Source organism: Aethalodelphis obliquidens, unplaced genomic scaffold (assembly GCF_003676395.1).
Source record: "Aethalodelphis obliquidens isolate GAN/ISIS:26980383/991018 unplaced genomic scaffold, ASM367639v1 scaffold18, whole genome shotgun sequence".
Lineage (NCBI taxonomy): Eukaryota > Metazoa > Chordata > Mammalia > Artiodactyla > Delphinidae > Aethalodelphis > Aethalodelphis obliquidens.
This window is the reverse complement of record NW_020837962.1, coordinates 13,119,001-13,146,977: the sequence shown is the minus strand read 5'-3', so window position 1 is coordinate 13,146,977 and position 27,977 is coordinate 13,119,001. Positions and strand designations below refer to the sequence as shown.

Below are 27,977 nucleotides of genomic sequence, written 5' to 3'. Positions count from 1 at the left end.
AGTAGTTGCTGCTGGTGCTAGGGGTATTGTCCCCTGGAACAGGAGGGGCCAGGGACGCCTCCTGACCATCAGATCAGATGGCTTCAGACCCTGGGCTGGCCCTCCAACCTTCGTAGCTCACTTGGCCTCTACAGGGACTAGGGTGCAAAGGGGCCAGTCTGGGGCTGGGGTGGCAGCTTTTTCTGGGACCCTACCCAGGGCCTGGGGATCCTTTCACCCTGGGATGGTGGGGACAAGATGAAGTCTGGGACCCTCAAATGTCAGGTCTACTGGATCCCTCAGATGAAGAAACCAGGCATGGGGGAGGTTTGGTGGCTGTGGGAAGGTGGGGAACTGGAAGGCAGGGGTGTTGGGGACACTGTGGGTAGACTGGAGGGGGAACAAAGATGCTGCGAGGGGGACAAGGACATGGGGGACAAGGACGTTGTGCACAGGGCATGGGGAGGACAAGGACGCAGTAGAGACAAGGGCGCTGCGCGCACGGGCCACCGGCTCTGGCGACCGGAACGTTGCGTGCACGGAACGCTCGGGCGAGGGCCGGAGGGCAGCCCGGGTGCCTTTGGGGCCGGACCGTCGCGCGGCAACGCCGGGAGCGGACGGAAATGGGGCTCGTGTCCCGCGGCGCTGCCGAGGCGGGGCTGGGGGCGGCGAGTGCTGTTGACCGCCCGGGCCCGCCCGACGCGGTCCCCAACCGCACCCCGACCCCGCCAGCTGAGGGCGCGGACCCGGGGAGCAGCCGGTGAGCAATCGGGGGGCGGGCCGGCGTCCTTGCGGCGCGACCTTGGGGAGCCGACCCCGCCGGGCTGTGGGCCCCGACTCTTGCCGCGGCGGCCGCGGAAGCAGGGCCGGGAGCCCGAGGGTCTCCGGAGCCTCCTCCCGGAGGCGGCGCAGCCCTTTTGCCTCTCGGAGCCTCTATTTCCTCATCTGTAAAATGGGGACGCCGCCGGCCGCCGGCCAGGGTGGGCCTGAGACTTGGGAGGGCAGTGAGGACCCGCCAGCCCCTGCAGGAGCCCGCCCTCCCAGCCCCACGGGCCGCGTGGATGCCCTGGCGGGGAGTCTGGACCCCCGCCCTGTGGGGTGAAGGGCGGCCGGCCGGTTCCCTCTGGCCCACCCCAACCCGGGTCCCTCTGTGGACCCTTTGGAAGGGCATTCATGGTCAATGGAACTGGCTGTCAGAGCTTTACAGTTGTTCCTGACTGCAGTACAGGGCAAAAACCAGAGCCTGTGGGGAAGAGCATTCTTTACTGAATGCCTGTTGTTTTTTAAACACAAACACATGGAGTAACAATGAATTCTTGTGAGCTACTGAGGAGCAGTGACCAGGAGGCTCCGCAGAGGATGGTTTTAGCCGTTTAGATGTCCCTGGCCAGTCATAACTGGGCTTTTGCTCTGAATCAGGTCTTGTGGAGGATGACAGGATGTCCACTTCACAAGGTAGATGGTTGAGTTCAGGTTATGCGGGGAGGGTCGTTCTAGTGACTGCATGCCCTGACTGATCTGGAATGGGCTGGGTCACAGGGAACCAGGTGTCATTCATAACAGAGGCAGCTTTCCCAGGCCTGTGCCCTTGTTTTTATCACAGTCTTTAAAGATGCACACGGCTGCGTGTTACTGCCCCGCTTTCTCCCATCTGCACCTCTGCTATCGATTGCCTCCTCTTTCATCTTTTCCTGGCTGTCTGATCTGAGCAGACTTCTTTGTGTTGGTCACTCCCAGAGGCTGAGGTAGTGGTGGGGATGGGAACTTACCCCGTGATTTAAGAGTTCTCTCTCACTACCCCATAGATGGGAACACCAACCTCTGCCCTCCGCTCTTCCCCAGACATGAGGAGCTTTTTTTTTTCAAGGTAAACTTTGTAGATGAAGCATAAAACACACAAAGAAAGTGCACAGATCGTATGTGTACAGCTCAGTGAATTTTCTGAAAGTGAACCCACCGTGTAACCAGCTTCGCCCAGAGCATCTGCTCAGTGTTAGGCCAGTTGTGTTTATTTTCTGACAGTAGCTCTGGGCAGTTTTCCTTAGCTGCTGTGAAAGAAGTCCCTGAGCAGGGTGTGATTGTGCCATTTGGCTGAGCTGGTGGTTCCCGACAGGCTGGTGCTGAGAGGCTTGGACCATGATGGCTGGTCCCCTATGGTGGTCACCAAGCGAGATGTACTGGGATCCTCACAGGCAGAATTGCTCTGTGTCTCTCACGATTCCCGTGCAGAAGTGTCAGGAAGACAAGGTGGTCCTTGATGCCCTTGCTGATGGCCACAGGAACTTAGCCCCGGGGCTGCCTTTGGGCTCTAGGCTTTCCCCTGCTGACACCCATGTTGCCTGCCCTCTCTGGTCTCGGGGGGAGGGGTATTTGGGAGTCCAGCTGCTGCTGGACTCAGAGGGATGCTTTTCAGTCAAAACCCACAGGTGGGAGAAGCCTCGCCCCTCCAGCCCCACTCTGGACTGCAGGGGAGAAAAGCGGCTTCACCAAGTTGCCTTTTTTTTTTTTTTTTAATTTATTTATTTTTTGGCTACGTTGGGTCTTCGTTGCTGTGGGTGGACTTTCTCTAGTTGCAGCGAGTGGGGGCTACTCTTCATTGTGGTGTGTGGGCTTCTCACTGTGGTGGCGTCTCTTGTTGCAGAGCATGGGCTCTAGGCGCGCAGGCTTCAGTAGTTGTGACACACGGGCCTAGTTGCTCCGCGGCATGTGGGATCTTCCCAGACCAGGGCTCGAACCCGTGTCCCCTGCATTGGCAGACGGATTCTTAACCACTGTGCCACCATGGAAGTCCTACCAGTTGCCTCTTAAGCCCTGGGCATTTGAGGCTCCTCCCACAGCCCCCCTGATCCTCAGGAAAGGGCTCCCTCAATGTCGCACCTCCCCAACATGTGTGTCCCTCTCTCTCCCCCTCTCTCCAAGGGCCTGTTGAGCACTGGGGCCTGGAGGACCAGGCTCAGTCTGAGGCCTGTGTCCCTCCCTCGGGTGTATCTCCAACTTGGGGGTCTTAGCTCAGGGCAGCTTCTCTGCCCTTTGTGCTGACACAGTGGGGTCGTTAGTGTCTAGGAAAGGGCGAGCTCCAAGGTGAACCCTCACCAAGGTGAACCTCCTTCCCGTCAGGCCCTGTCTAGGAGGGCTCAGGTGGGAAACGAGTTGCTTACTGAGAATCCACATCCGCGGTGAGCTGACTCCTGTGCAAGGCAGGGCTCACAGTCCCACAGGATTCAGGAATTGCAGCTGCTTGGGGATGTTATTGCTGCTCAGAGGTCCTGGGAAGGCTGGTGTCCCCTCAGCCATTCTCCAGGGCTGGAGAACTTCTCCCACCCCCATTTCTAGAACACTGCCTGGTTGCGGGAATAGGTAGTCCTGAAGGAGGTGCTCAGCTGTGACAAGAGGATGGGGCTCCCAGGGAAGGATGGGCACAGCCGCAGGCTGGAGGGTTGGGATAGAAGCAGAAGCCCCATGGAGCTGAACCTGTTCCCTGAGCACCAAGGCTCCCCCAGGGGGCTCACTGGGAAGGGAGGTGGGCTTTGGCACCAGGCATGTCCCCAGGCATCTTCTGGCGCACCTGTACCAATGCCCACAGCTGCCAGCGGTGTGGACGCATCTGATTTCCCTCAGCTCAGCGGCAATTTGTTTAAATGTTCATCTTTATTCTTGCTAGCTTAGTAAGTAAATCACGGTTTGTTCGATTTTTAATTTAAATTACTTTAATTGTTAATGAGATTGTAGATTTTTCCATGTGCTACACATCAGAAACTAATCAGTTCCCTAAAAACAAAAATTAAACCCTTGTGCTCACCCCGGCACAGCCTGTGAGTGGTGCTGAGCAGGTCACGTGACCTCACCTGTATCAGCCTGCCTGTGTCTGGAGTGGGGAAGCGTTGCCCTGCCTCAGGGTAGGAATGGGAGTGGCCTGGGCCTGTACTCACAGCAGCCAGGGGCAGAGATGGACAGCTGGGCCCCCCTGCCAGCCTCGTGACCAGACCCAAAGCTGGTTGCCCCCACCTATGGGCCCAGTGGCCACGTGGATGTGCCTGTCAGGGCCACCTGTTGGCCAGGACCTGCAGCCCTGGCACTGCCAGCCACCCCGGGTCCTCGGGGCACAGTGGCACTGGCAGCAGCTCTGAGCTGAGCCCCTTCTCTCTTCCAGAGGCCCCGGCATGGTGCTCAAGGCCTTCTTCCCCACGTGCTGTGCCTCAGCGGACAGCGGCCTCCTGGTTGGACGGTGGGTCCCGGAGCAGAGCAGTGCCGTGGTCCTGGCTGTGGTGCACTTCCCCTTCATCCCCGTCCAGGTCAAGGAGCTCCTGGCCCAGGTGCAGCAGGCCAGTCAGGTGGGCGTGACTGTGCTGGGCACCTGGTGCCACCGCCGGCAAGAGCTGGAGGAGAGCCTGGGCCACTTCCTGGAGGGCCTGGGCGCCATCTTCTCCCACAAGCCCTGGTTCCAGCTATGCCGGGAGAGAGGCAGCAAGTCCTGGAGCTGCAAGGCCACCCACTGGCGGGGGCCCGCCTCCCCTGCCGCCTCCGGCGAAGACCAGGTCATGCTTATTTTCTACGACCAGCGCAAGGTGCTGCTGTCCCAACTGCACCCGCCCACGGCCCTGCCCGACCGCCAGGCTGGGGACACCACAGCCAGCGCGGGGGGCCTGGCTGCTGTCTTTGACACAGTGGCGCGTAGCGAGGCACTCTTCCAAAGTGACCGGTTCGATGAGGGCCCCGTGCGGCTGAGCCACTGGCAGTCGGAGGGCATGGAGGCTAGCATCCTCGTGGAGCTGGCCAAGTGGGCAGCAGGGCCTGTCTGCCTGTTTCTGGCCTGCCTGCTGTCTCTCATCTCAGCTGCCAGCTCCTGTCGGTAGGTGCCCCTTGGCCAGGCAAGGGAGAGTTGGGCCCCTGAGGCCTAGGCCCACCCCTTGGTGTGCAGGGATCATGGAGGCCCAGATGGCCCGTCTGAAGCTTACCGCTGCCCCCTGCACCCCTGCTCTCATCCCACGCTCCCTCCGCACTGTAGCTCAGAGGATACCCTAGTGGTGGTTTCTGTTCTGGTGTCCCTCGCTCCTGTGGCAAAGCTAGGCTTCCTGGAAGCCCCTGTGGTTGCGTGGGACACACTGAGTAGGGATACATGGTGACCCTCAGACAGCTCAGGTCCCTGAAAGGAGAATTAGATGATGAACAGACCGGGTTGTTGCCGCGCAGCGGCCACTGTTTGCCTTGCTGGCAAGTTGCTTGTCCTGCAGACCCACAGGCCCACCTGCTTCCCTGGCCCCGACCTCGCAGGAGAGGCAGCCCTGGGAGGCTGTGGGACAGCATCCACTTGCTGTCTGTGGGGCTGGGGGCGTGGTCCCCAGCCTGGGCCGCTCTCTAGAATTACCGGAACACTCCTGGCTGCGGGCCTGGTCAAGGGATTTGTAAAAGCCCCTGGGGGCCCTGAGGATGCTGGGGCAGCACGTGGGTGTTCTGGCGAGTTAGCCACAGGACCCTCTCTCTATGAGAAGCCACCTCCCTGGTGGTACCACCTGGTATGGGACAACTGTGCTGCATCCTGAGGTCCAGGGTTTCGACTGTCAGGTTTGGGGACTGGCCTCGCCGGCTCACCAGGGGCTCTGGGAGTGCTCGGGCCTGTCCCTGCAGAGAGACCCCAGCAGCTACGTGTGCACACCACCTTGGGCTGTGGGGGCTGCTGGGTATCCTGTCCTGAGCGGTGGGTTTCAGAGCTTCACAGCCCCTTGGAATGAATCGTGTGAAAGTGTGTCTGGGCCTGGGTGCAACTTTGGGAAGAGAAATTCCTTTTGTCAGCTCTCAAAGAAAGCAAGAAAGGTTATGAACCGCTTGAGTGCCCCGAATCCCGATCTGCCCCTTAGGTAGGCAGGTGCTGGCTGTTGGCGGAGGTCAGGAGCCCTGTGACGTCCATGTGGGGCATGGCTGTTGCTGCCCAGGGCAGGTGCAGGTGCTGCCCAGGGCTGGTCTGAACCTCGGGGAGACCCTGCATGGGGGTCTCTGCAGCCCATGCGAGGCTGCCTTCCACTGGACTGGAATGGGGGGTGCAGTGCAGACCACACTTCACTCTTGGAATTGGGTCAGAGTGGCTTGGCTGAGGACAGAAGCTTCAAACCTTCAAGGTCAAGACCTCCTTCCTCCCGAGGGCCTGAGCGTGATCATCTGGCGGCTCTGCACTTTGCACGAGCCCTTTAGGTCCCTCCTGCCGGCAGTGGGGCTCTGGGTGGGAGCTAGGCTCTGAGTTGCCATTGGACGCTTTGTCCACGTTTGCTTGAGAACATCTCCTCTCAATGCCTTCATGTCTGTGAAGTGTCTGGTTTTTTCTTTGCTGCGTGAGAGATAATTCTCGTTGAGCAGTCAGGTCAGCTGAAACCCTTGACACGGACACGCGTCCGGCAGGCACTCAGCTTCAGTGCCTGGAGTCAGCACCTTGCGTTCCCAGTTGATGTTTGTGAGTGACCGCAACCCCCGCTGGGCTGCCCACCTGGGTCCTCCCCCCGTGTCCCCGCCCCGCTGAGTTCAGGAGTGTGGCTACTGGTATTTGGGGAGACCAGGGCCCTTCCTCTCTGCACGTTGAGGGATATTGGCCACGGCTGAGACGGCCCTCCCTCCCTGGTGGGCAGAAGAACCCCAGAGACCCGGAGGTCCATCCTTCTCCCCTCCTCCGCAGGGTGTTCAAGCTGTGGCCACTGTCCTTCATCTGGAGCAAACTCTCCACGTGCGAGCAGCTCAGGCACCGGCTGGAGCAGCTCACACTCATCTTCAGCACCCGGAAGGCTAAGAACCCCGCCCAGCTGATGAGGTGCGGGTCCTGCCCTGGTCTCCTCCACAGTGGCCAGACGCGCCATGGGCCCAGCCCCTTCCCCACAGTAGGCCTGCCCAAGCTGACCCTTTCTGGCCACGCCACCCTCACCACTCGCTCCTGTTGGACCCCTCCTTCCAGGAAGGCCAACATGCTTGTCTCTGTGCTCTTGGATGTGGCCCTTGGCCTCACGCTGCTGTCCTGGCTCCACAGGAAGGACCTCATCGGGCAGCTGGCTGATGCCCTCATCCCTGTGGCTGACGTGAGTTGGTTGAGGTGTACTTGAACACCTGTTTCCCAGGGTCGGGGGGCAGGACCCTTCCTGGGGGCAGCAGAGCCCCCTCAGCCAGCCAGAGCAGCTCACCCCTGACCCCAGACAAGTCCCCTAGGAGCTGCTGTGTCTTACAGAATAGGTGGGGCTGTGTAGACCTGGGCCCTCCAGCTCCTGGCCTCTTCCTGCAGGTGGCCTGTCTGGAGCCCCCTTGTGTTGGAGACTTTTAGGGGGAGCCACCTCCCTGCCAGGCTCAGTGTCATGGCATCCCCATTGCCTCCCCACCGTGCATGACCATTTCTGCTCTCCTGGTTCTTCGGGGTGGCTCACTTTTGGCCTGGGCGCTCTGCACAGTCAGCATCACAGAGACCTTGTGTGCGTGCCGGTGTCTGTGTGGTCGAGCTCAGCCTCCCACCCTGATGCCTGTACCAGTTCTGCATCTCCCATGCTGAGAGCCAGAGGCACCAGCTCATCGGCTGTGCTCCTGAACTTGCCCTGCACAGTCTGTGCGCCGTTCCCAGGGCCTGGGCACCGCCCCAGCCTCCTCTCCCTTCCACAGTCATCCTCCCACTGTCTGTCCGTGCTGGCTCTGAGCCTTCATTTTCTTTGCCTCCTTCAGAGGCCCTGTCACTTCTATTGGGAGATTGTCTTCTTGCCTAGGGCAGCCCCTCTGGTCCCTCAGTGCCCCACCCCCCCCCCCCCTCTGCCTAGGCCTCTGTGGGGCTCCTGGCCCTGGGTGTGGTAGAGCCGCTGCGGCCTGGCTGCGAGGTCCTTGTGGACTCAGCTGCTGCCTGCTGTCATCAGCGTCCAGGCACAAGTGTGCACTGGGCCTGCTTGTGGCCAGGCCAGGACCCTGCAGGCAGGAGCCCCTACAGGCCAAGAGTCCCATAGCTTCTCAGGGAAGCCTGGCCCAGGAGGCAGGAGGGTGCTCTGCCTTTTGGCCAGCTTCATCCTAGGCCTCCCTTTTGCAAAATTGCTCAGAAATATAAATATTTAATTTAAAAATGAAAGCCTCTTCCTGACGCCAAGCTCTTATCCTTTAAATATTAAATAAGGTCTATTTATAAAGAACATTCTGTTCCCCTTCTCACTGCTCCTGACACGGCAGAGGCCTTCACCCAGGGTTGGGAAAGGCCTGCATTGGTACGTGGGAGGGAGGTGGCAGACTCTGGGGCAGGGATGTCGGTCCTGTGGCCTCAGTGTTGGGGATGAGGCCAGGAGTCCTGCAGGCCTGCCTCCCAGGGCTGGCACAGCTTTCCTCCTGGGGCAGCCAGGACAGTAGTTGGCCTCCCTGCTTGCTTGTGAGGGTCCCTGTGCTATCTCTGGTCCTCACTTGACATTGTTCTTCCCTCTGCGGGACCCTCCAGCACCCACCTCCTCCCTGCCCGCCTTCTGCGGGGGCCCCTGATGGGCTTGACCCCCTCACTCTCACTCAGGGTCACCCAGATGGGTAACTGGGGTGGGGCCAGTTGATGGACAGTGTGGCCCTCATGTGTCCTCGCAGCACGTGGCCGAGGAGCTCCAGCATCTGCTACAGTGGCTGATGGGCGCACCCGCTGGGCTCAAGATGAACCGGGCGCTGGACCAGGTGCTGGGCTGCTTCTTCCTGTACCACATCCACCTGTGGATCAGTGAGTGCCAGCGGTCAGGCGGGCCGCCTCGGGGTTTCACCCAGCCCCACTGACCCGCACTTTGGCTCCTGAAGCCCGTGCCCCCAGGGACATAGACCCTGGCTGAGGGGGGGCAGTGGGGCCCAGCCAGGCCCTGTCCCCTTGGTCTCTGCTTCCTGTTGACCCAGCATCCCATGTGTGGAGCCTTGCTATGCTGTGCTGGCCACTCACAGTTTCCAGAAGCTTGGGGCAGCCATCCTCATGGTGGGCTTGGGAGGGACCAGGACCTCCCTGGGCTCCCCCCTCAAGGCTGACCCCCATCCCACCAGGCTACATCCACCTCATGTCCCCCTTCATTGAGCGCATCCTGTGGCATGTGGGCCTCTCAGCCTGCCTGGGCCTGACGGTCGCCCTGTCCATCCTCTCAGACATCATAGCCCTCCTCACCTTCCACATCTACTGCTTCTATGTCTATGGCGCCAGGTGGGTGTGCACCCCCCCACTCCTGCGGGCTGACCCAGTGCAGCCCCCCGAGCCCTGGGCACCACAGACAGGCTTCCGGGGCCGGGTGGGCATGGGGTCACCAGCCCAGCTCTGATGGTACCACGTCCTGCAGGCTATACTGCCTGAAGATCCATGGCCTGTCCTCACTCTGGCGCCTGTTCCGAGGGAAGAAGTGGAATGTTCTGCGCCAGCGTGTGGACTCCTGCTCCTATGACCTGGACCAGGTACCGGCTCCAGCTCCAGTCCAGCTGCCCCTTCCGATGGGCCGGTGCAACTGCTCAGGCACCACAAGGGGCAGCCTCACTCCTGTTTTGCAGGGCTCCGGGGTGTATGGGGAGCTGCAAGGGGTAGGGTGTATGCAGGACCTCAGACAGGGCGAACCTTGCCCAGGCGGGGATGGACCCTGCTCTCAGGAGGCTGCGGGGCTGCAGGTGCTTAAGGTGACCTTGCACAGGGCTTGGCTCTGGCTAGTCCCATTAGCTTGCTCAGACCTGACACAGGGACCCTGAGTGCTGCCTTCCAGGGCACGTTTTTTGCTGCCTAATTTTCACCACCCTCCTGTCTTTAGTGTACGGGCTGTATACCCTGTCAGCTGGTCTCCCCAACCCCTGTCACCCCATGTGTCACCGGGTCTGGAGGCAGGTGTCCCTCCCAGTACTGGAGAGAGCTGTCCTGAGTGGGCTTCCCCAAGTGGTCTCAGGAAGCTGGCAGGCGTTCCATCTCTGCTCAATTACAGGACGGATTTAGTGGGATGGGTATCGGGTGTGCCCAGTGCTGGCAGGGCTGTCGCTGATGCTGGCATCCTTTCTCCCTGTAGCTGTTCATCGGGACCTTGCTGTTCACCATCCTGGTCTTCCTTCTGCCCACCACGGCCCTGTACTACTTGGTGTTCACCCTGGTGAGCCAAGTGCTGTGTACCATGGGGGTGCTGGGCGTGTCACCTGGCCAGTGGACCTAGCCCACAGTGCTTGGAGTGGTGACTGCTAGCAGCTGTGGGCAGGTCGTCCATCCCTGCCGGCCACATGGGGTGTGGCTGTTCTGGACTCTGGGCAGTGTGTGCTGGCCCTGGAACAGGCAGGGGTCCCACCCGCGGGGGACACCACCCACTACTGCTCTGGGACACGCATCTGGGTTCACAGAGGGCAGGGGTCTCCCATGTTATGGAGGAGGCGTGCACAGACAGCAGGAGGGGAGTGGCCCCCGGGTGGCTGGGCTGAGGGCCCAGTGGCATGTTTCCCTGGGTTGGAGCACCACCTCCTCTGACCTGGCAGCAGGGCAGACCGCTCCAGCCTGTGGCTTCCCTGCCTCCTTGTGCTCAGGCCTCAGGTTCAGGGCGGGGGTCCCTGCCCTCCTCTTGGGACCCGTCAGGCCGTTCTGCTCAGGGGCATGCAGTGTGGCTGTGGCCACAGTCCCAGGTCAGAGACCCTGAGCACTGTCTGTGATGCAGCTCCGGCTCCTGGTGGTCGCTGTACAGGGCCTGATCCATCTGCTTGTGGACCTCATCAACTCCCTGCCACTGTACTCACTCGGCCTCCGGCTCTGCCGGCCCTACAGGCTCGCAGGTAGGTCTGCATGCTGGCTAGGCGGCGCACCTGCGGGCCCTGGATGCAGCCGTGTGTGGGGCGGGCAGGGAGGACAAGAACCTGGTCCCGGGGCCTGAGCTGGAGGGAGAGGCTCCCTGCCCTCAGGTTCAGAGGCCACATAGGCAGCCCTCAGCCTCCCCTGTGACGAGTGTGGACGTTTGCTCTGAGGTCTGTCTGCAGTAGTCCTGTAGGTGGTGCCTGAAAGTGGCTCAGAAAAGACGTGTCTCGTGTGGTTGTGTGGAGCTGTGTGTGCCTGCTGGTGCCTCTCCTCCTGGAGGGGACCGGCCAGGGTGGAGGACGCCGGGCTGGCCAGAGCTGTGTGACAGGCGTGCCTCCCGCCCCGCCCCCAGCAGGCCACCACCTGCGGGGACAACACGCACCAGCTCAGCTGCTCCTGTCATCCCCTCTGCAGGTGATGCCCCTGTTTGCATGCTGACACCAGCCACGGGTTGGCCAGATGCCCCTGACAGGAGGCTGTCCCCACTGCAGGCCTAGGGAGGCCCGACTCAACTGGTCACTGAGTTGTGGGTTGGCTCATCCGGTTCAGGGGCTTTGAACATAACAGGAAACTTGAGGAGTTGCTGGCACGGCCCCAGAGCTGACCAGCATGCCCAGGAGCCCCTGGACTAGTTTGCAAATGGCAGCTCGGCCGCACGCCAGAGTTCACGGCTGCTGCTCCCAGCCAGTTCCGAGTCAGAAGACATGAATGTGCATGTTCCCTGGGCTTTGGGCCTTGAGTCTGCCCGCTGGATGGCCTCAAACCCTCTTTCCAAGCCACGTTCTCCACAGACCCCCAGGTGGCCCAGGCCAGGGGCCCATGTGTAGTGCTGCCCATGCTCCCTGGTCCCCCAGCCCCCACCCACACTTCAGCACGCCTGGAAGCAGGCAGGTGGAGAGCCTGGACCCGGCACCTTCCTCTCCCAGCCCTCAGCTCACAGCTAGAGCAGAGTCCTTTTAACTTGACATAAAAGGCCACAGATGCCGCCTCTTCTCTCCACCGAGTTTGCCTTGGGGCCTCTTCATCAATTGATAATTAGCTCCTGTTTCTCCTTTCAAGACCTTCCGCCTTGGGAATCCCCAGGCTTGAGAGCCCACACTGCAGGCCAGAGTGTGGTGGGTCCCTGAGTCAGCCGTGCACACAGCAGTTGGAAGGCACTGAGATGCCAGCAGGGTGCCCACCACCCAGCAAGTGCCTCGTCCACTCTGGGAAAACCCCTGTCCTACTCAGAAAGCAGCACAACCTGCCCGCTTTTCCCCGCCTGCTAGACCCGCAGCTTTGGTCTCTCAGTGCAGTTCTGCAGGAGGCCCTGACGAGGGCCAGGCTGCAGCTCAAGGAGGCAGATGGGAAGGACGGGCTGGAGAGGCGAGCTGCTGCCCGGGCAGCCTGTAGCCCTCAGAATGCCGCTCGGAGCAGGAGCGCTGGTGGGGGCGGCCTGCAGGGCCCTGGGAGCCCTGGAAGGCCACCCTCCCTCATGGGGACCTTGCTCTCCTTACAGCCGGGGTGAAGTTCCGAGTCTTGGAGCACGAGACTGGCAGGCCCCTCCGCCTCCTGATGCAGGTAAGGCCTCCACACAGCCCTCGTGCTGTTGCCCGCCATGAGGCCACCCATGTTCTGAGGCATGTTCTGTGCCGCCCTGGGTGTGGGCCTCACAGGCCTGGGTGAGGTGCAGGCAGGAGGGCCCAGCAAAGCTGAGGGGTGGGGCCCGGGGGAGACTCGCCCACCCCCAAGGCCTCTGGGCACCATGAACCTCTGTGCCTGGAACCTCCCCCAGCAGGGCCCATATATGGGGTCCCGTATGCTGTGCCAGACACCCTCAGCCACCCAGGGCACCTGCCTGCTGGGCCTGCATCCCTGTCTCCTGTCCTGGGCCCCCGGGCTCTCCTTCCAGGCAGAATAGCAGAGACTTGGCAAAGGCCTCAGGACACACCTGAGGCCTACTCTGTTGAGCTCCTTTATCTTAAGCAGTCTGGGGCCTGTCTAGCGGGAGGGAGCAGGCCAGGTGCCGGTGTTGCTGAATGCAGGTGTCCGGTTGGCCTGAGGGGAGAAGTCAGATGCTGAGGCAGCTGGGCCCTGTGTGGTTTTCTCGGGAGTGTCCTGAGTCCCACTTGAGGAGGCTCCAGGGAGCTGAGTGAGTCCTGGAATGGAGGGGTCGGTGCCCCGCAGCTGGGCCAGAGCGGAGCCCGCCTGACTGTGGCCCAAGCCTGCCTCCCAAGCCGCTCACCCTGACCCCCGTGTACCCCAGGTGAGAGCGCATCTGGCACAGAGCTGGCCCTGCCCCATGGTTGTCCAGCCCAGGGACCCCCCACGCAGGCCTGCCGGTCCTAGAGAGCTGGACTCCCAGGGAGTTGGGGGCTGTGTCCCGCTGACCGCTGCCCTTGTGCTTCCAGATAAACCCCCTGCCCTACAGTCGCGTGGTGCACACCTACCGCCTCCCCACCTGTGGTTGCCACCCCAAGCACTCCTGGGGTTCCCTGTGCCGCAAGCTGTTCTTCGGGGAGCTCATCTACCCCTGGAGGCAGAGAGGGAACAAGCAGGACTGAGGGGCCCTGGCCACCAGCCGGCCCAGCACCACCTCCTGCCAGGGTGTCAGGGTAGCACATGGTCCTGCTCTTTGCCTTCCTGCCCCTGGTTGCCTGGGGCCTCTGCAGGCCCTGCCGGGGCCCTGCCTGCCACATCTCCTCCTGTCTCTGAGGTCGTGGGAGTAGTGAGCAGGAGGATGCGGGAACGGCCAGCCAGGCCAGCAGCCCACGCTCCAGCACCAGCACATTTGCCTCGGGAACCCCCTGCTGACCTGTTGTGATGGCACGGTTAACCTGGTGTGCACCGGCCCCCCAGGCCTATCCAGAACCCCCGTCCTGCCCCCCACCCCAGTCTATACCCAGACCCTAGGAGGGGGTGCAGAGCCCTGCCTCTGCCCACCATGCCCGTTCCCAGTGGGGTGGGCTGGCAGGTCTTTCTGGCTGCTCATTGGCGCCCCATCCTATCATGAGGTGGAGGGGATCCTTCCCAGGGTGCACTCAAGTGTCCTTGAGACTCTGGCCCCCAAGCATCTCCTTCTCTGGGGGATGCCCTCCTGGGTCCCCAGTGCCTTCCAGCTGTCTCAGTGGAGCCACCGCCAGCCAGTCTGGGGGATCCAAGCCACTGCTGAACCCCAGCGCAGTCCAGCAGCTCCAGGAACCTGGGCAGCAGCGCCCCTCACGCCCTGATTCGCATAGGGCTTACTTGTTGATGCTCCTGGAGAGACTGCTCTGCAGGAGGAGCTGCCCTCAGGGCTTTGGGTGTCCCTTTGTGAAGCCAGGCCACATGGGGTGCCTGGAGCTGTCAGCAAAGACCCACGCACCCGGCTGCCCCGTTCCTGCCCTGTACCCCTGCAAATCTTCCATCTCGCTCACCGGCTTCTCCTGGGCAGATGCTCCTGCAGCCCCCAGGGAGGGGTCCTAGCACTCAGGCTGCATCTCCCTGCTGGCCACAGGCAGAATCTGAGTGTGGGTGTGAGCCCCAGAATCCCCAGGGGGAGGAAGCCTCAAGATGCGGTTGGCGTCACATACGGTGTGTCATCGTGGAGTTGGAGATGTTCATGCTGTAGGCAGCGGGGCAGCGCTCTCTGTCCATCCCAGGCACTTGGGACTGTCCACTTCTGCCACCCACGCTCCTTGGCTGTGGGCCACAGTGGGAGGGGGCCTGGAGGAGTCCCCACCAGCCCAGGGTCGGGCAGGAGGGGTACTGGCTCTGTCTTTTCTGCTGGGACAATAAAGCCTCCCACATATTTGGAGTGTGCGCTCTGCCTTCCCATCACCACGTGGGCAGTAGGTCTGGGGAGGCGCCCCTTCTCCTGGGGTGGCGGGACAGCTGGCCCCCACTTTTTGTCTTGAGATGATTACCATGCCTGTTTCCTGTTTGTTGCCAAGCTGCGGGGCACTGGGCTCCCTGTCCCCTAGAGCAGGCCTCTTTGCAGGTCTGGTGTGTGTGTACGTAGGCTCTGGCCTCTTGAAGATGTCCTCGTGTGGATGGATGGACCCAGGGCCACTTGCTTTCCAGTTTTGGCCTTGCCGTGGCATGAGGAGCTCCCAGGGCAGGGCTGGGGGCAGGGGTGCAGACCTCTCTGGGAGCAGGGGTGAGCTCTGATATATATATTTGTCACCACCTGAAACCTGTGGACTCCACACAGGAAGGGGCTCTCCCTGATGGACTCTGCCTGACCTGCAGCCTCCAGGGGCCCTCAGGTGGCTTCCTCTGTGCCTGCTGTACTGGCTACGGAGGCAAGGGGGTTGGAGCCCAAAGAGGTCACTCAGCAACTGCCAGGCCTGCATCATCACTGAGGGTCAGCAGAGGGCCCCACATGGCTCCTGGTGGGCAGGACCACACCCCAGAGCCTGCTGTGAAGAGCCTCCATCACCTGCATTTCTGGGGCCACCTTCCCAGTCACTAGATGCCAAGACACAGAGATGGCCCATGGGGCCTGCCTCACCTCCCGCTGAATTCTCTCCCCTGCTCCGCCCAGCCTGCTGGGCAGCGGTGGCTGTGTTCCAGGCCTTTTCTGGCAGCTGTCACTCTCATGCCAGGTGTGGGGCTGCCTGCCCATCTCCCAAGGGCCAGCCCAGGCCTGGCACCAGAGCTGGCCGAGGGAACAGTGGTCACTCCAGCCACTAGCAGCCACCAAGACGTGCCACCTGCATGTCCTAGGCTGCTCCTATCCTGTGTGTCGTCCCTGGACCTGTACAGCCCTTGCCTAGGGACAGCCTTCATCTGTGGCCCCTCATCCTCAACCCAGGGCTCTGACCACCCCTGCCACGCTGACCTGGCAGAGCCTTGTCCTACAACTTCTCCGAGGCTGATCCTCAGGCTGCCCTGAAAAGTGGATGATTCCCTTTTCAGCTGGGGCCACCACCTCCCAGACAGGTCCTCACGGCCACCCACAGAGAAGGGCCCTGTGCTCTTCCAGTGTGGAGACAAGCTCAGAGAGGGGAGGTGAGCTGCTGAAGCAAGCGGTCTGAGCCACATAGTTCACTCCCGCCAGCTCCCTCCTGTCCTTGAAAACTTACTTTGATGTGATTTCAACTCAAAGAAACAGCTAGCACATCACAACCTTCAGCAAATTCCCTGGGGCTAATGTTCTGCCACAGCTGCTTTTTCGTGCTCGTGCTCTAACTTTTCTAAACCATCTGATCATCAGTTGCCCCTAATTGTGCTCCTAAGATGCCCAGTGTATATCTTGTAAAGCCAAGGACTGACCTGTGTAACCAGGGCACGGCAAGGAGCATGGGTGGGGCCACCTTGCTTCCCATGCTCCTGGGCGCCAGTCTCAAGAACCCTTTGCCCTCAGCCACCCCACAGCCCGTCTCTGCCTTTCCCAGCACTGGGGTCCTCAAAGATCCAGCCAGTCACTTGGTAGCCTGTCCCTATGTGGGGTTCATCTGATGATTCTGAGATTCAGTTCCTGTGCTCTTAGTGTGAACATGTAAATGCCGCTGTGTCCTTCTCAGGCATTGCCTTGGGAGGAACACTGTGTCTGCCCAAACCAGTGACGTCAACCTGACCCACCAGGTTCTCTGCAAAGCTACTCTCCCTTTTACATAACAAGTGATTAGTACAGAGATATTTTCGACCACGTGACCGTCCCGTCCCTCCTCCCCCTCTGGCCCACTAGCTGGCAGCGTCCACCATTGATTCTTGCTGGGTACACACAGCTTTCCACGCCCTCTGCCTGTAGGACTTGAGTGGGGCCTCTCCTGGCAGCAGGCCTGGACTGGGGGTCAAGTAACTGACACTTGTGTGAGAGCTCCTAGGGCACCAGGGCCAAGGTCTGTTTGCCCCAATGGGTGGTCCCCAGGCCCTTCTGAGTGGACAGCTTTGGGTATCCTGGAGTGGGGGGAAGGAGGCACCCCAGACCACTTGTTTGTTCCCTCCTGGACAGAGGCTGAGTCTGGAGGCCTGGCCCCCATCCTCACTCGGAGCCAGTGGGTGTGGGAACTGCAGGGGAGACTGTCAGGGCTCTTCACCAGACACCTCTGGGGCCTCCAGAGGGACTCAGAGTTACCCTCGACCACCCAACACCTGGGCGCCTCGCAGGGCTGACCCAGGACCTGCGATCGGAGGGCTGTTCTGGGCTGCTTTGTCCTTGGCCTGAGGTTCCTCCAAGGTCCCCTGGGCCAGGCCTGGCACTTAGTGGGTCCCAGAGCGTCCTTGCAGAAGGGCATGCAGCTACGTTGGAGGCCGGCTCCTCCACCCACAGGGCCTCCTGGACAGCAGGGAATGGCACCCCTCCAGCCATCCCTCCCTTGACTGGGCCCCACTGCCCCAGACCCTGTGGGTTCCTGCGGTGCCTTTCTGCTCTGAGGTTGGGAAGTCGGAGGTCGGAGGGAACCGGAGCAGCACAGGAAACCAGTAAATCAGGAGGACAGGAAGCACCTGACAGGTTACTGAGTCTTGCTCCCAGGATCAGACTCCGTGGACAGGTTCTAGGGATGGTCACGCCTGCTGCACAAGCTGTGCTGGGAAGGACCCAGCTGGCCTCACTTCGTCCCTGGTGATGGAGAACCAGGCAGCGGGGCCTACAGCTGCTGGAGCCCCTTCGGGGGAAGTCCTGATGTACAAAGGGTGCTTTTGGTTTAAATTCTCTGCAAAGTGGAATGATAATAGTTTCTCACCCCCCATCCCTTCTGGGCAGCCTCAGAAACCGAGGACATGTCAGCCCCACATGGCTTCCAGCCCCAGAGAGGGGCCTCAGTGACTTCAAAGCAGGGAGTAGGCAAAGCCAGGCTGAGGCGGGCTCCAGCTTGGGTGTAGTGACCTCTGCCAGAGAGGCCGCCTTGGCCGTGGTTGGGGGGTGGCAGGTGGTGGGGACTCAGCTCCCCGCCCCCACCAGCTGAAGGCTAACAAGACTCTGCCCACTGGCTGTCGTTTCTGTAAACACTGTGCTGTGGGTGCATGTGCCCTTTCTCTTTTTTTTTTTTTTTTTAATAAATATATTTATTTATTTTTGGCTGTGTTGGGTCTTCATTTCTGTGCGAGGGCTTTCTCCAGTTGCGGCAAGCGGGGGCCACTCTTCATTGCCCAGGCTCAGTAGTTGTGGCTCACGGGCCTAGTTGCTCCGCGGCATGTGGGATCTTCCCAGACCAGAACTCGAACCCGTGTCCCCTGCATTGGCAGGCAGATTCTCAACCACTGCGCCACCAGGGAAGCCCCATGTGCCCTTTCTGTACACGCTGGGGGCCATGTCTGCTGTAAGCCATCATCCAGGGTTTGGCCACTCTGTGGATTACGAATGAGCAGGTGGCCTTGCCCATCCCTGGCCAGCCTCTGCTCTTGAATGTCCCAGAGGGCCAGGAGGATACCAGGAGAGCCTCTCCCTGAAGGCAGGTGAGAAAGGCCCAGGTGCTTGCTGCCCACCCAACAGAGGGACCAGCTCCTCAGGAAGCCTCCCCGGGCACCCCACCAAAGTGAAACAGCAGAGTCCACATGGCTCTGCCCAATGAGGGTTATCTGCAGCTTGTAGGGGGTGGTCACTCGGTGTTGTGCCCTGCCCATGCAGGGGTCTGCTCTCTATGAAGACCACCTGCTGCTGGAGACACAGCCCAGGCTCAGTGATCCCTTGGGAGGAGTTCTTGCTGCCCTGTTTCTCGCCTGCTGGACAGATGTGCCAGCCCAGCTGTCCTTGGTGCAGCCCTCGGGACCTGGTCACTATGATGATGTGCTTGTTCTCTCTGCACAAATCTGCTTTTTAGGGAGCCCCAACCCACACGTGGCCTCTCCCTAGCATGCACCCTCAGTGCCTCGTCCAGCTGAGTCTAGTGGCTCAGCTTGGACAATGTATCCTTTTGATTGATTTATTATTTTTAACAGCTTCATTGAAGCATATTTTACATATTATAAAATTCACCCATTTCAAGTGTGCAATTCAAGGATTTTTAATAATTTTATCAAGTAGTATAACCATCACCAATTTTAGAACATTTTCATCACCCCAAAGGGAAACAGGGTACCACTAAGCAGTTACTCACCATTTTCCCCTCCCCCAGGCGCTGGCAACCACTAATCTACTTTCTGTGGATTTGCCTATTCTGGAAGTTTCACATAAATGAAATGTAGCAGGTATCAGCACTTTATTCCTTTTTATGGATGAAAATCCATTGTGCGGATAGGCCACATTTTGTTTATCCATTGATTTGGTGATGGATGTTTGAGTTGTTTCCACCTTTTGGCTATTGTGAGTAATGCTGCTGTGAATATTCATGCACAAGTTTTTGTTTAAGTGTATATTTTCATTCCTCTAGGAGAGGAATTGCTGCATTGTATGGTACTTTTATGCTGAACTTTTTGACTTACTAGTTGTCAATTACATGTCATATGTGAATATGTTCTCGTGAAAATGTTATCAATGACGAGAACATCACTCTCCACCTCCAACCCCAAAGGAAACGATGCTACCCATTTGGTGAGCATCATTCCAGGTTTTATCCTGTGCATACATTACATTTTGCTATATGTAAATCTAGAATGAAATGAACTAAGTTTTTAAAGCATAATCGTTGAAGTTACACTGAATATACTGTACTATCATTTGCTTACTTGTCTTCTCAGGTCAGTATTGCCTGCATCTTACCTTGTTCATCGAAGGGGCTGCGTGAACCTGGTTGATTTAATGGCACCCTATCGGGGGCTCCAGATGGCTTCACTACTTTCACCATCACCACAGCGCTACAGTGAAATTCTTTCAGCTAATTTCTGAGAATTTCTCCAGGCTCAGTGAGATATGGAATTATTAGGCTGTTCAACCAACCTCCCAGAGAGCTGTTCCCCACATCCTGGCCCACATGCGACATTGCCAATCTAATATGAAAAGGGTATTACTTTGCTTCACTTTCCATCTTGCAGAGTAAAACTGTATCTTCGCACGACTTCATACGCTTTTCATAACCCACCCATTCTGTAAACAACCCCAAAGTCACTTGCTCCTCGAGTGCCCCTGGTCAAGCCTCAGAGCCTCACGCCCTGACCCTCTTCCTGGGCCCTCCTGGGTCCTCCACTTGACCTGACCCCGATTCTTCCCCGGGTAGGAGGCTCAGAGCCGGTGCTGCCGTCGTCTCTGGAGCTGGAGGACCACCAGCCCACTGACCCCGACGTTCCGCAGCGTTGGGCTTTCGGAGCCCCGCTGTCACCTGCAGGTCTTGCCCAAGGGAGGGGCAGACGAGGGGCCAGAGCAGAGCCGCCGAGCTGGGGACCCTACGCCCCCGCCAGCACACATGCGTCACCCCGCCGCCACCTGCGCCCCCCCTCCGCGTCCACCCCCACCTTACCCCACCGCCCCTCGGCCCCGCCCCCCATGCAGGAACGGAAGTCCCGCCTCCTCGGCCACCCCGAGCGCCGATTGGCCGCCTTCATCCCGCCACGCCCTGCCACGCCCTCGCCGCGCCCCCGCCGCGGGACAGCGGCTTCCGAGAGCGCTGTTCTGGGTGGGCCCCGCTGTCCTCTCCGGGGTCTCTGTGGGAGCAGCGGCCACAGCTTTCTAGGGGGTTCAGTATTGCTGGACCCAGCCGCGTCACCTCAACTCGGGGACCGCCACCATCCTGCTCCGTCTGCGGAAGGAAGGGGGCGTATGCAAACAACCTGGAGTTCCAAGTTCCTGATTGGTGAGCGTCTCGGAAGGGAGCGGGAAACTCGGGGTGAGCAGGGCGGGCTTAAAGGGCTGTGATCGACGTGCGGACGGTCCAGTGGCTCTGGGAAGATCGGCAGCGGTGGCCAATGGCGAAGGGGAGGGGGCGGGCGAGGGCCGTGAGGAGTTGCGGGGGCAGTGGGCAGGGTTGCTGGTGAGTCTGGGATGCTCTGCGGGAAGCGACGGGGGCGGTAGTGCTGTGACGGACGTGGAGGCGGACCACTGTTTCTTGGAAAGCGGGAGGCGAAGGGCCAATGGCGACGGCTGGAAGGAGGGGCGGGGCGACGATGGGACGGGGCAACCGGAGGCTTCGCTGAGCTGCGTGGGAAGCGGTGGGGGCGGGGCATGTGTGATGGACGTGCGCACGGGCCAATGGCCGCGGGAAGGGGGCAGTGGGTGACCTATGGCAACAGTGTGGTGGCGGGGCGGTGACGGGGCGGGGCGAGCGGAGGTCTCGCAGCGAAGTCTGGGAAGCGGGGAGGGGGCTGGGGCGCTAGTGGTGCTGACGGACGTGGGCAACGGCCAATGGTCGCGGGAAAGGAGGTGGCAGGCGGCCAATGGCGGCGCGCGGGGCGGGGCGGAGCGGCGGGTCTGCGCGGCGCTGTGCGGGAAGCGGCGGGGCGGCGGCGGCGGCGGCGGCGCTGAGGCTGAGTAAGAAGAGTCCAGGCGGGGGCGGTGGAACAGGTGCGGGCGGGGCGGCCTCGCCGTCCGCCGGCCCCGCTTACCCGCGTCGGCGCCCGCAGGTCGGTCGGAGGCCTCCGCCGCCGGGCTCCGCGGCGCAGTGGGCATGCGGGCGAGGCCCGCGCGCGCGTGAGCGACGATGGGGACGCAGGGCAGCCCGGTCAAGAGCTACGACTACCTGCTCAAGTTCCTGCTGGTGGGCGACAGCGACGTGGGCAAGGGTGAGATCCTGGAGAGCCTGCAGGACGGCGCGGCCGAGTCCCCGTACGCCTACAGTAATGGTAAGGCCGGCCGGCGGGCCGCTGCGCTCACCTGGCACCGCCCGGCGACCTGCCGTCCGCCTGGTCTCGAGCCGGGGCCGGGCGGGGGCCGGGGGAGCAGCGACCCGAGCTCGCCGAGGCCCTCTGGGGCCCGCAGCGTCTTTGGGGGCGGAGATTTGGCTGCGGGCCTCCAGAGGAAGAAGGGCTTTTCTTTGGTCGCGGGTCCGCACCAGGTGTGCATACCTGGGTGTACTCAAAGGCAAGCCGTTGGCTCAGGGCTCAGAGCATCAATGCCTTGTGCTGGAGGAAGATAACCGTTCCTGACGGGATTAAATGTTCTCTCCAGATTTCTGGACGTGTGGCCAAAATACACAGCAAATACCCGTCACTGGCACCTGCCTGAGCTCTCCTCAGCTTCCGCGGTTGAAGGGACCAGTGCGGCCCTGTGGCCGGTACCCCTGCCCGGCGGCCCCTCCCAGGCTCACGGGCCCTCCCTCCCCGAGGACCTTCGTGCTCCTGGCTGGGCTGTCTTTCCTGACGAATTCTGCTTCTTGGCGTCCTCATTCTGCACACCCTTTGTGGCTTTGTGTCTTGGGCTGTTGTCGGTCCCGCCTGACCACCGCGAGCGGCGACTGTTTGCTAAACTGCTTGCCTGTAGCGGCCGAGAGTGTGGGCGCTGCTTTCCCACCCTTTCGTTTTAGGACTCGTTAGGGTCGTGGGGTTACCTGGGCTGGCCGAGCACCCTTCCTGCTGGGGGCTGTGCCGCTTCCCCGAGCACATGCTCCCAGCCCCAGCGAAGGCCAGGAAAGCAGGGCCCTGGGTTCGTTTTAGGGGCGGGAGGGAAAGCAGGAGGTCTCCGGGGCTGAGCCAGCCCCTTCACCACCACTGCCAGGTGTTCCTCCAGATGCAGATGGTGGGCGCTTTAGTTGCCTCCCCAGAGGTGCTGTTGCTTCCCAGAGCCCCGCGCCCAGGAAGCTGGCGGTGTGTGTCCGGCAGAGCGTGAGGGCCTGGGCTCCGTCAGGGCGGCAGCGGTTTCCCAGGACGTGATCACTGCTTCCGAGGGTCCTCTAGCTGGGTGCAGCGAGTGCTTGGGGACACACAGCCACAGGTGGAGAGGGGGACCCGCCTCCTGTCCCCGCTGTCAGGGAGTGATGTGTTGCCGCACTTCCTGTGACACGTTGACCGAAGCAGGGCTGAGGCCTGCCTGAGGTGGTGGAGACGGAGGGACTCACAGTGACCTGGGCCAGCGGGACGGCCGTCTGCCAGACCGGTGAGGAGAGCCCCCTCTTAGACAGTCCTTTCGGTCAGGGCATCAGCTCGCTCCCCTGGGGAGCTCTGATTTCCTTTCTCTTAATACCCAGTAGTGATCTGAGGGGAGGGGTCTGTACCCGCGTCAGGACTTGGCAGCGGTGGCAGCGGCGGCGGCGTTGTTAAGGCTCCTGAGGGCCGGCCGCTGGCTAGTTAGGCTCAGAGCATGGGCAGCAGGAGTCTGCATGGTGGAAGCTGGCAGGAGGGAGGGCCAGGCTCTGGAAGCAGCTTCTCCCCAGCGCAGCGCCAGAGTCTGCTCCATGCTGGTGGGCCCTTGGGGCGCCAGGCTAGTGTTGGCACCGAGGCTGCATTCCGGGTGCGCCCCGGAGCTCGGGAAGTGTTCTGCTGCCATGCTTGGGCCCTTCCCACTCTACCGAGGGCGGTGAACAGCCTCGGTTAAGGCAATTCCATTCTCCGTACCCTGGTTCCCAAGAGTCTTCACATGGAGGGTTGGGGGCCTACAGGAAAACACATCGTGGTTGATGTGCCCACGTCCTGGAAGGCTAGAGAGTGGGCATAACTCCATCCTCGCTGTCCACTCCTCGGGGTCAGTGTTGGTGGGAGCTCGCCTCCTTTGAGCCCAGGGCGTGGGGGAAGGAAGGAAGGAAGGAGGTCTGATGGCCGGAGGATCAGCATGACTGTGACGGGTGTGCACAAAGCATGGCCAGTGTGGAGGTCTTCCCTGAACCTGTGGGGCCTGCTGGCTGTTTCTGTTTCTGGGACCCAGCGATGCTGTGTGCCTGCGCCCCAGCGTGCCAGTGCATCACCATGTCCCTGGACAGTTCCAGGTGTTTCTCTGGCTGTAAGTTGGTTTCTATCCTCAGTGAAGAGCTAAGGGAAACTGCATCTTCAGATGCTCTCGTGCTGGACTGTGCACACCTGGTGTTTTCTCCACTGCTTTGTCCCCAGTGCGAGCTTGAGAGCTGCACACGGGAGGTGCAGGGAGCAGCTTGGTGTGGCACCCCTGTGCTGATGGTCACCACACAACCCCTCCCAGTCCCTTCTCTTTCTCTGTGCTTGCCTGGGTGCCGGTGTCTGGATTTCACCCATTTTTCTGGGTGGTTTTTTTGGGTTTGTCTTTCCTCTGGGAGGTGCGAGATTCTGAGGTGAGGTGTGGGCCCAAATGTGATGTGTGCCAGGCACTCCTCATCCTTTCCTCCCCACCACCCTGGATGAGACACCAGTATCCTCCCATTTTATAGGTGACGAACCGAGGCTCAGGCAGCGCTGGGCAGCTGGGCGCTGAGCGCCCCCAGTTAAAGTCTGGCTGCCAGGAGCCCCGGCACTGTGGTTGCGGGGATGACCCCTTCTCACCACTCACTCTTGGGCCCTTACCCTCGCCTCCACCCTGGGCCTGGGCCTGGCTCCTCTCTCTGATGACCACAACCCTCCCCTCCAGCGCTTCCTGTCCTCAGTGCATCCCAAGCTGAGCTCTTTCTTTTCTCCCTGCACTTTCTTGCCCTCCTGGCATTTCTGTCCCAGGTCCTGGGGCCCCTCCCTCTGCTCTGGGGCCTGGGACCCGTCACCAAGACCCATTTGTTCTAACTTCACTGCAGTGCTCCTGCTCTGCCTGCCTCTCTCCTGGGTGTGCCAGCAGAGCAGAGCCCCAAGAGTGCCCAGGGTCAGCCACTAACCAGGACAGCAAACCACCAGTTTCCAGAGAAGTTTCTGGAAGCCAGGGTCACACGTAGACCCATCTGCACGCCTGGCGGGATTCCTCTACTCTGCCACTTTGTGGGAGGTACTCACATGCTACATGTGGTGTAAAGACCAACCTACCCTACCCAAGAGGATGGCAGGCTTTGAGGGATGGATTTTGGTACCTGCTTTGGATTATGCTAGTTACGTTGATTTGTAATTTGGATAGGCATGGCTTTTTCTAGATTTTCAGGTAATAGTTAAGTGTGTAGCTAGAATATTTTCAGTTTTAGAAAGACTTTCCCCAGCTTTCAGCACATGCCGTAAGTTTGAGCAGAGGACAGCGAAGGCTTCAGTGGCAGGCGCGGGCAGCGCAGAGCTGGTCTCCCTCGAGGGGTTGCGTGGTCCTAGCAACGCTGCTGTGTTGTGTCGTGCACACGTGATATCATTGTTCGCATCAGCAAGAGTGTTTGTGGCTTGGATGATGAACCAGGTAGAAGTGTGTTTCAGGAAGGAAATCCTAAGAGGGGGTGGGGAAGCAGGTGGGAAGGGTCCTGGGGCACTTTTGGCCCCTGTTCTCTTTGAATTGGAATTGGCAAGGTGCATGGTGGCTGGTCCGTGAAGAGCTGGCCACTTACCTGGTCTGGGCCTGAGTGGGGGAGGAGGAGGAGGAGGCAGGGTTGCAGCCAGGCCGGGGAGCGGGGAGCATCTAGTGTGGGGACACACCGCTTACAGGGTGTCGTGGGGCCTGGGGCCACATCAGTCAGGGCGTCGTCCATCAGGTGCTTGGAGAAAGTGGGGAAGGTCTCAGTGTCCGGCACCCTTGCTTGGAGTGAGCTGCAAAAGGAATGCGCGAAGGGAGGGAGAGATGGCGGGTGGGCCTGGATTTACTGCCCTGGGCACTCAGGAGAAGGGTGTTGGGACTGAGTGCAGGCATCAGAGACCGAGATGGGGCCGTCCGCGCCAAAACCGGGTGTGCGGGGTCACCCTTAGTGTGGGAAGCTGGGCCGTTTAAGTCCTTTGGGAATGAGCTGGGAAATAAAAGTGAATAAAGTGAACTTGAACTCTGAGGGTAAGGTGGTAACCTAGGTTTTCCGGTCATGATTGGGGTCTGATAGTGACGGACAGACTCCGGTGTCCACAGTGCTGCACGATTTTCTTCTGCGGAGGTCAGAATGTCCAGGACCTCGTTGGCTGTGGACATATGTCTTTCAGAAGGTAGAGGAGGGATAGGGGAACAGAGGTAACGGGGTAAACTGATGCTGATGGAGGCGGTGGGGCGTGATCAGGCAGCCTCGGCTCTTCATGGCCCTTTGGCTAGAACGCAGAAGAGGGAAGCTGTTCACACAGGAGGAGGGCTGCTTGGCAGACAGGCTTCCAGAATCGTGAGGAGGGAAGGAAAGTGAGGAGGAGTCTAACCAAGGTTTAGCCAAGGAGTGCAGAGGGTGTGGTGTCAGGAGGCCAGCATACAGAGAGGAAGCCCCCATCCCCAGAGAGGAAGAACAGAGTGGAGACGGCCCGAGCCCTGGACATGGACCGGCTCTCCACAGGCAGCCAGGTGCCAGGTCTGGGTGAGGGAGTCAGTGTCACCCGTGGGCAAAGGTCTTGGCTGGTGATAAACACATGTTTGTGAGCCCAGGAGGCCACCCGGTGTGTCCTGTGAATCAGAGCGCAGCACTGTGGTCCCTGGGGTTGGGCAGATGCGCTGGGACTGAAGCGGTTCTTGAGGGAGTAAGCTGAGCTGTCGCCGGCCTGCACCTTCCTGGGCAGTGGTTGTCCATCACCTGGGCAGAGGTAGGGTGGGTGCCTGCAGATGAGGTCTGTGCAACATCTTGCTGGGAGGGCTGATAACAAGGACATAAGATGCTTTGTGCAGCCTTGGAACACGGAGATGTCTAACAGGGTGCTGAGGGTCTGTGTTTAGGTCCAGAAGCCACCACGGAGGATTTGGGAGCTCCAACTCGGCAGCAGCGTTGCCTGGCCACTTTGCCCACCTGCCGCTGTTGGCCATTGCCTCCTAAGCCCTGGGCTGGTGTGGCTTATAGCAGTCCCCTAGTTTTAGCCAGTTGTTTTGCATTGATCTCTGCTTCCCCTTGTTTAGGCCTCTCTCTCTTCCTGAGTCCGATGTTGTTAGTCCTCAAACTGCTGGAGTGTGTTGGGAGCTGAGTCTGATTTTCCTGCTGACGTAGTTGGGGCAGGAGGAGGTGTGTCCCTGAGCACGGGCTCCGGTGCGGCGTGGCCGGCAGAGGCCCCTTTCAGCGCGGTCCATGCTCACTGGCTCGCACATGCACAGGCACACACATGTGCAGGCACACACATGCGCACAGTTTTGCGCACACAGGTTGGGTCCCAGTCGGCAGCGATGAGGCCCCTCAACAAGCAGGAACAGCTTGATTGTGTTGTCATTGCTGGGAGTATCTTCCATACTTCAAGTCACTTGGCAACACGTAGACCCTTCAGAGAGGAGGTCCTGGTGAAGAATACATGGAAGATGTTTAACCTTAAAATCCAGCAGGATGGAACATTCACCCGGGAGCTCCTCACAGAGCAAGTCTGATGGCGCTGGCCATCTTGCCGGGGGACTCAGCAGCCTGTGTCCGAAGCTGTGAGACACTTCCCTTTCCACCAAGTGATCAAGAGTCTATCCTAGGGAACATAAGGGGACACAAGTGGAGAAAAGCAAGGCTTTTTTTTTTTTGTGGTACACAGGCCTCTCACTGTTGTGGCCTCTCCCGCTGCAGAGCACAGGCTCTGGATGCGCAGGCTCAGCGGCCATGGCTCACGGGCCCAGCCGCTCCGCGGCATGTGGGATCTTCCCAGACTGGGGCACGAACCCGTGTCCCCTGCATCGACAGGCGGACTCTCAACCACTGTGCCACCAGGGAAACCCTTTTTTTTTTTTTTTTTTTTTAATAAAAATGAAAAACTTGAAGCAGCCCAGGGGTCTGGCAGGGGACATATGGTATATCTGTAGAGTGAGATATTATAGGGCCTTTAAAAATGCTGGTTTGGAACAATATTTAATGAATATTCAATGATATGGGGAAATCTCTCTGTTATCTTGTTAAGTGGGGAAAAAAAGCATGTCGAATTACATAGTGTATAAATGTATGTAAGATGAAGGACAGAATCGTCGAGTGAAATCTAGGAGAATGTTAATGGTAACCTTTGAGTTTTGGGGTTATGAGTAGTTGTGTTTGTTTGTTTTTATAATGTTCCGGGTTTCGCCAGGTGTTGTGTGCGAAGTGTGCTTGCTCTTTATGGACGGCAGAAAGCTTTTGCTTTGGTTTGGTCTGGTGTGGTTTTTAAGGCATTGAGGAAACCAGCCCACAAACCGCCCTCGAGCTGCTCCCCATCCCATGTGCCAGCATACAAGGACGTCTTGAATTGTATGAGGTGCCTCTGTGTCCTCTCTGTTCCTGAGCAGCCCTGGCGGCAGGCTGGCACATGCACCCGTGGTGCCGACCCCGTCTGGAGAAGGGCAGGTGCTGGAGCCAGCAGATCGTCCTTGTCCCTAGAACGTCCGCGTGGTCAGCACGTTAAATGTGATTCTCTCGTGCCCCTTCGGGTCCCCACTGGCCTGCTGCTTGTGCCTCTATGTTCCTTTTGCCAGCACTTCCTGTAAGTGGAACCATGCAGCATGGCCTTTCTCATCTGCTCGTTCAGCTCAGCAAGTCCATTCACATTCGCATGGTGC

The 27,977-nt window shown here is 60.0% G+C and overlaps 2 protein-coding genes across 7 annotated transcripts in view; both read left to right on the top strand.

Moving 5' to 3' along the window:
* The first annotated feature begins 606 nt into the window (after positions 1-606).
* PIGQ (phosphatidylinositol glycan anchor biosynthesis class Q) lies at positions 607-19,564 on the top strand. 4 transcript variants are annotated; one of them, XR_003435142.1, is made up of 12 exons: positions 607-739; positions 4,130-4,828; positions 6,641-6,772; positions 6,914-7,034; positions 8,548-8,674; positions 8,983-9,136; positions 9,270-9,381; positions 9,975-10,055; positions 10,605-10,719; positions 11,091-11,152; positions 12,237-12,298; positions 13,129-13,191. XR_003435142.1 is itself a non-coding variant. In XM_027117998.1 (11 exons), the coding sequence occupies exons 2-11, from the start codon at positions 4,140-4,142 to the stop codon at positions 19,376-19,378; spliced, it is 1,650 nt and encodes a 549-aa protein (XP_026973799.1). In that variant the 5' UTR covers positions 608-739; positions 4,130-4,139; the 3' UTR covers positions 19,379-19,564. The 4 variants fall into 4 exon arrangements, 3 of the variants coding, with proteins under 3 accessions (XP_026973799.1, XP_026973798.1, XP_026973796.1); XM_027117998.1 differs by lacking the exons at positions 11,091-11,152; positions 13,129-13,191 and adding an exon at positions 19,322-19,564 and having other exon boundaries at positions 608-739; XM_027117997.1 differs by lacking the exon at positions 11,091-11,152 and having other exon boundaries at positions 608-739; positions 6,986-7,034; positions 13,129-13,404.
* A 716-nt stretch (positions 19,565-20,280) lies between these two features.
* RAB40C (RAB40C, member RAS oncogene family) overlaps positions 20,281-27,977 on the top strand; it is a 30,708-nt gene continuing 23,011 nt past the window's right edge. Inside the window, exons 1-2 of one of the 3 annotated variants that reach the window (XM_027118000.1) lie at positions 20,281-20,370; positions 21,137-21,355. In XM_027118000.1, coding sequence (XP_026973801.1) covers positions 21,214-21,355 — 142 coding nt within the window. In that variant the 5' untranslated portion in view covers positions 20,281-20,370; positions 21,137-21,213. Of the gene's footprint in view, positions 20,371-20,941; positions 21,045-21,136; positions 21,356-27,977 lie in introns of those variants that run through there. The other 2 variants (XM_027118001.1, XM_027118002.1) reach the window with 2 other exon arrangements.